Source organism: Peromyscus eremicus, unplaced genomic scaffold (assembly GCF_949786415.1).
Source record: "Peromyscus eremicus unplaced genomic scaffold, PerEre_H2_v1 PerEre#2#chr23_unloc_1, whole genome shotgun sequence".
Taxonomy (NCBI): domain Eukaryota; kingdom Metazoa; phylum Chordata; class Mammalia; order Rodentia; family Cricetidae; genus Peromyscus; species Peromyscus eremicus.
Window position 1 is genome coordinate 1,219,200 of NW_026734287.1, and position 7,397 is coordinate 1,226,596.

General features: G+C 40.2%; 1 protein-coding gene across 1 annotated transcript; it reads left to right on the top strand.

Annotated features, from left to right (window-relative positions):
• Positions 1–893: 893 nt before the first annotated feature.
• LOC131900877 (large ribosomal subunit protein eL21) lies at positions 894–1,441 on the top strand. Its single transcript, XM_059252205.1, has one exon. It carries the CDS (start codon positions 921–923, stop codon positions 1,401–1,403), a length of 483 nt encoding a protein of 160 aa, XP_059108188.1. The 5' UTR covers positions 894–920; the 3' UTR covers positions 1,404–1,441.
• The last annotated feature ends 5,956 nt before the right edge of the window (positions 1,442–7,397 follow it).

A 7,397-nucleotide genomic window follows, 5' to 3' on the forward strand; every position in this document is an offset into this window, starting at 1 on the left:
AAGCAAATACATGGGACAGACTGTACGTATGGTTCGAAATAAACTCAGCGAGCAGGTTTTTTGTTTTTCAGTTCAACAGTTTTTGCTGTGCTTGTCCATCAGGTCATGTGAGTTTTTCAGTGTAGGTGGATAAGGAAGAGAATGGGACAGTGATGGCATGAACTCTTTTCAGGTATGAGTTAGGATAGTGGTTTTCAACCTGTGGATCGTGACCCCGTTAGGGGATCAAGCAACCCTTTCCTAGGGGTCACATATCAGATACCCTACATATCAGGTATTTATATTAAGAGTCATAGCAGTATCAAAATTGCAGTTACAATGTAGTAAATAGTTTTATGGTTGGGGGTCACCACAGCATGAAGAACTGTGTTAAAGGGTCACAACATTAGGAAGGTTGAAAACCACTGAGTTAGGAGAAAGTAAGAAAATACTCCTCTCCTCTCAAGGACAAAGTCTCAGATACACTTTTGGGTTGCAGCCCCCCCACTGAAGATCAGAAGGGCAGACCCACTGGCGTCCAGTTTCCTATATGTAGAAGTATTCTAGCCTGAATCTCACATTAACAGTGATGTTTGGGGACATTTGTAAATAATTCACTGTAGGACTTAGAGCCAAAACAATTCATCTACTTTTTGAGTTAACCTTTGTGGGCCTGGGGAGTCTCTCAGATAAATGTGGAGTTAAAAATGAAGATCAAAAATAATTGCTGCTGTTGAAGTTTTTGTTGTTATTTGTTGCTTCCATGTTATCCCCCACTCCAGCTTGAATGTTACAGTTCCTGTGTAACTGATAAGCCTGCACAATATACAGTGACAATCCCTAAGAACTTGATCTCCCACTTTACAGATACTGAACCTATACACATGGAACTTTTAAGAATTTGGGGGGCCGCGGCAGCCATCTTCCAGTAACTCGCCAAAATGACGAACACAAAGGGAAAGAGGAGGGGGACCCGCTATATGTTCTCCAGGCCTTTTAGGAAACATGGAGTTGTTCCTTTGGCTACTTACATGCGAATCTACAAGAAAGGTGATATTGTAGACATCAAGGGAATGGGCACTGTTCAAAAAGGAATGCCTCATAAGTGTTACCATGGCAAAACCGGAAGAGTCTACAATGTCACCCAGCATGCCGTGGGCATCATTGTAAACAAGCAAGTTAAGGGCAAGATCCTTGCCAAGAGAATCAATGTGCGGATTGAGCACATCAAGCACTCTAAGAGCCGAGACAGCTTCCTGAAGCGGGTGAAGGAGAACGACCAGAAGAAAAAGGAAGCCAAGGAGAAGGGCACCTGGGTGCAGCTGAAGCGCCAGCCCGCCCCACCCAGAGAAGCACACTTTGTGAGGACTAACGGGAAGGAGCCTGAGCTGCTGGAGCCCATTCCGTACGAATTCATGGCCTAATGTACAAAAAGAAATAAAGGACCTGGACTGTAAAAAAAAAAAAAAAAGAAAAAAAAAAAAAGAATTTGGGGATTTCTGGACCCAAACCACTGCCTTTCGTGGGAAATATTCTTGCATACCGAAATGTAAGTGTTGACTGAGTGCTCTACTTGGATTATTGTGGTTGCCAAAACTAGCTTAGTTCCTTTCATTAGAAAGGCCAGATCTGCCGGGCAGTGGTGGCGCACGCCTTTAATCCCAGCACTTGGGAGGCAGAGCCAGGCGGATCTCTGTGAGTTCGAGGCCAGCCTGGACTACCAAATGAGTCCCAGAAAAGGCGCAAAGCTACACAGAGAAACCCTGTCTCAAAAAACCAAGAAAGAAAAAAAAAAAAAAAAGAAAGAAAGGCCAGATCTTACGTGACAGTTCTCAGGTTTTATTATTATTGTCTTTGGAGGACGTGGTTTGGTGCAGCTGATCAGCTCAGACCTCATTTTGGGGACTTGTTCAGATTTATGAGCCTCAAAAAAATTTTGCTTTTTTTCCAGTATATATTCTAGCAAGGGACAGTAATGCCTCTGGAACCCCTTTTTAAGTTCATACATATTTGTTTGTTTGTTTGTTTGTTCGTTCATTCATTCATTCATTTGATTAGAGTCTGTGAGAGTGTGTGTGTGTGTGTGTGTGTGTGTGTGTGTGTACATGAAGGTCAGATAATCACTAGGAGAGTTGATTCTCCTCTTGCACCTTGTGGGTACTGGAATCAAACTCAAGTCAACAAGCGTGGGTGGCAGATGCCTTCACCTACTGAGCCATCTCACTGGCCACTTTTGTTTCCACAGCTGAAAACATCACAATTGAAACTTGGCAGAAGTTTTGCTTCATTTTGTTTTTCAGTTTTGAAAGTGTTCTAGTTTCCTTTCTGTGGCTGGAATTAACCATTCTGAACAAGGGAGGTGGCGAGATGGTTCAGAACATTTGCTCTTACAGGGAACCTGAATTTGGTTCCCAGCACCCACATGGCACCTAACTCCAGTTCCAGGGGATCTGATACCTCTTGCCTGCTGGGACACAAGGCTTACACACAGGGCACATACATACATGCAGGCAAAGCACCCATACACATAAGATACAAATAAATCTTTAAAACAAAATGTTGTGAGCAGTGCAAATTAGGGAAGGAAAGGTTTTCTATCATCTTACTGCTTGGGATTCATTATTGACAGATATCAGGCCAGGAACCTGGGTCAGAAACCGTGGAGGAACCTGCTTCCTGACTCTCTCAGGCTCTTGTTAGTTATCTTTCTTATACGGCCCAGAACTACCTGCCCAGGGAATGGAAACAGTGAGCTGAGTCTCTTACATCAATTAACCATCAAGATAAGCCCCCATAGACATTGGCTCCACAGGCCAATCTGATCTTGGAAATCTCTCAGTGGAGACTCCCTTCTCATATTATTGGCTCTGTCAAGTTGATAATTAAAACAAACTAGGACAGGAAGTAAAAAGTCAAAGGAAATGGTTAAATTACATTGTTTCCTGTAGTTATGACATCTCTCCGCCTTTCTGTGTTCATTAGGGACCCTGGGAAACAAGGTCTCTGTCATTCCTCCCTTGCTTGTTTTCTCAATCAACAACATGCCTGAGACTCACCCACTCTCTAGATTGAAAGAGATCTGGAGTTTGTTCCTGTTCCTAGTTCTTCTGGTGTTCTAGGGAGAGCTTATGAGGTAAACAAAAAGGACTCTAAATATGGAGATAAACAATGATGCCTGTTCCTGGGAATCTCCCTCGATTTCTCTTAGCTTCTGTTTCCTCTTACACCTAAGAAAGGAATGACTTAGAGTCCTTGCACACTTAAGGATGACATGTGGGGAAGCAAACACACTTTAAAGAGACAACGTATTCACTATTATTCACAGACAAGAGTAAACGGCCATGCATGTACAATGTTGGGGGGAAGTCTGAACAATTTCAAGTTCTCCCATTTCAAATATCTCCTATATTCTCTCTCCCTCTCACTCATACACCTAGGAACAACAACATTCCTCTTACTGCCAGTGATGGATAGTTAACCTGATTTAGAAAGATTCAAATCTTTTAGATATAGATAATCCCAATTAGAGATAAGGGCAGTCTACTTAAAATAGTAGTCAGGAGCAGCAAGATAGCTCAATTGGTAAATGTGTCTGCCAAGAATCCTGACTACCTGAGTTTGGGCCTTAGAACCCATGTGGTAGAAGGAGAGAATTGACTACCAGAAGTGGTCTTCTGTTCTACTCTGTTCTACACATACACACACACACACACACACACACACACACACACACCAAATAAATGTAAAAATAATAATAATGCATTTTCATTTTCTTTCTCTTCCCAGGGATTTTGGGAGTTTGACAGAGAATGCCATAAAAAATATGGGAAAATATGGGAGTAAGTGTTCTGGAAACTTCCATTTGTTTACTTGAAATCATCACATACCTCTGTGCCTGGAAGACGGTCATAGCCCATAACCTCTTGAGTTGAAGTTATGATTGTATGTATTTTAGAGGCTTTTAATACACAGGTCCCATATGTCTTCAGGTACCATGGTTCACAGACTGAATTAGTCTGATAAAAATTGCATTTTTTACTATTCTCGCAGACTTAATGGTCCAAGGATGGCTCACTTGATTTTCTGCCCAGTGTCTGGCTATTCAATTCAGTATCATGTATACACCACCCAGACTTAACAAATGTTCCCATTTATTTTTAATTGTGGTCTCTTTGTAGAACTATTTTGTGTATAATGAGCTACATTATACTTCATTTCATGAGACTCATGTGATATGTGGTCAGAATTCCTGACTTGAACTAGGAGCTCATATAGTTGTGTATTGCACAATTTGGATTATGGATCTTGTAACATCTGGATCAGCATCTGGGTTCTGGGCATGCCAGGAACAGAATAGTTGAATCCTTTCAACTATTAATTGAATCCTTTCTGCTTTGCCAATGCAGGTTTTATGAGGGCCGACAGCCTGTGTTGGCTATCATGGATCCAGACATAATCAAAACAGTGCTGGTGAAGGAATGTTATTCTACTTTCACAAACCGTCAGGTAGGCATCTATTTTTTAAATTATTTAAACATCTATTCATGTATTCACACATTTGTTAGGTTTTTGGGGTCTCTCTCTCTCTCTCTCTCTCTCTCTCTCTCTCTCTCTGTGTGTGTGTGTGTGTGTGTGTGTGTGTGTGTGTGTGTGGAGGGGGGCATGTGAGGGGTGTGTATAGTATTGTGTAGTAGATGTGCAGTATATGCACTCATATGTGTAGAAGTCCCTGCCCCAAACACACAAGGAAGCCAGAGAAGGATATGAGATGATCTGCTCTATTACTCTCTCATTCCCTACTGAGCTTGGAGGTAATCTGGCAGCCCAAAGCTCCTGACATTTTCCTGTCTCTGTCCTTCGCACAGCTGAAATTACAGGCATGTGTGGCAATACGCAGCTTTTGAAGTTGGTGCTTGGGATTTGAACTCACCAAGCAAGCGCTCTTACCCACTGAGTCATCTCCCCAGTGCCATGTTCATGCATTAGGTTTTTTATTGTGAAGTGATTCTAACTTCATAGGGAATTGAGTAAAAATGTACATAAAGGTTCCATCTATGTTTCCTCCATTTGTTTCCATGGTAATATCTGTAGTAACTATAAATTTAGTATCTTTCTGTGACAGGAAATTGATAGAATCCATATATATTATTCAATTATCTATTTTATGTGTCTTTATTTTATGTGTGTGTGTGTGTGTGTGTGATGTCATACAAAATTAACACATGTGTGCCTATCTATAACAGCCAACAGTCAAGACAGAACTGTTCCTTCAATGTTGATAAGGCTCCCACGTGCTAAGCTGATAAAGTGGCCATGTACAGCTTGTTTTTTCTTCTTAATGGGAATCTATGCTTATTTTCTTCATTATTAGCATATATTTATTATGCAAAATAATAAGTTTTCTTATGACATTTCTTACCGTATATAATGTACTTTATAAACATCTTTCCATTACCATCTTATATCTCCCTCTCCCTCTGGTCTTCTTCCCAAATATACTCCTTCTATTTCCATGGCATTTAAACAGTCTAATGCAGATATTGCATATGAGAAGAAGCATGTGATACTTGTATTTCTAAATCTGGCTTGTTTCTCTTAACATGATGATCTCCAGTTCCGTCCAATTTCCTTCAAATAACATAATTTTGTTCTTCTTTATGACTGAAACAAACTTCATTTGTGTGTGTGTGTGTCACATTTTCTTTATCCATTCACCTATTGATGGGCACCTGTGATAATTAATCTTGATTGTCAACTTGACATATGCTAGAAAAGGGAACTTCAGTTGAAGAATTTTCTCTGTCCAATAGGCCTATGAGCATGTCTGTGAGGCATTTTCCTGATTGTTAACTGATTTAGGAGAGTGAAGCCCACTATAAGTGGTACCATCCCTAGGCCAAATGACCTTGACTATATAAGAAAAGTAGCTGAACATGAGCCTTGGAGCAAGCCAGTGAGCAGCATGCCTCTTTTGGTTTCTGCTTCAAGCTCTTGACTTAAGTTCCTGACTTGGCTTCCCTCAGTGATGGATTACAACCTGTAAGCTAAAATAAACCTTTTCCTCTACAAGTTGCTTCTGGTCATGGCATTTGTCACAACAACAGAAAGCAAACTAGAACAGTACCTAAGCTGATTCTACACCATGACTATTATGAATAGAAAAACCAAAAAACATGAGTGCACTGGTATCTCTGTGGTACACTGAGTTCAATTTCTTTACTTTTATACCCAACAGTAGTGTAATGAATTGTATGAGAGTTAAGTGTTCAGGCTTATGACATTTCTCTACACTGGTTTCTATGGTGGCTGCACAGATTAGCATTCCAACCAGTAAGATACAATAGTTCATTTTCAGCGTATTTTCACTAATGTTTGTTTAATGGGAATCTTTCTGTAAGAGGGGGAAAATCTTATTTAAAGGATGCAAATACATCTATTTTTCCTTTGTGGATTATGCTTTTGTAACATGTCTGAAAATTCATCCCATAAACCTCCTTGTTGGTTGTTTGTTTTTCTTTACTAAACTTTACAGTTTTAAGTTTTAATCTAAGTCTGTGATCTATTTTGTGTTATGTTTCCAGGTTTTTTTTTACATAATTGAATCATTTTTGCACCTGTGGGGAAAAAGTACCTGGGGTCTTGGAAGATGGATCAATGTATAAAAGCAGTTAGAACACAGCCTGTGTTCAGCTCCTCATAACCCATGTAAAAGATGGACACAGTAGCACACACATCTGTACTCCCAAAACACACCTATGAAGAAATGGAAGTAGAGACAGAATTTGTGAAAACTTGCAGACTAGCTGCCCTGGCCCAAGCACTGGGAAACAGCAGACACTGTCTCAAACAAGGTGGAAAGGTGAATCAACATCCAAAGATTCTCCTCTGGTCTCTACACACTTCATGGTACACACACACACACACACACACACACACACATGCACTCATTCATAAGAAAGTACACACACTCACATAAACACACACAAATCAGTAGGGAAAACATTCTGGTGTGGGAAAACATTCTGGTGTGGAATCATATCAGTTTAGACTACCGAGAGTAAATTCATTAAGCCAATGATTTAATAATTGTATTGAGGACCAAGAAAGAATGAAAATCATTTGGGGCTGTGTCTGTGGATGGACTACTCATTCACTGTTATGTACCATAGTCCTGTGTCTGTCCCTCCCAGAACAGCACACACTCTTGATTATTGTAACTGCATTGTGACTCCACATGAGGTACAACAATTGGTTCCTCTTTTTTTTTTTTTTAGAATCCTTTATATCTACCCTTCTTCCATTGTCTTTTCATGCAAATTCAGAATAAGCTTTATTGATGTCTACACATGAAAACCCCACTTACCTACACTATCAGAATTGGATTAAATCTTTTGATAAATATGAAGAAAATCACTGTT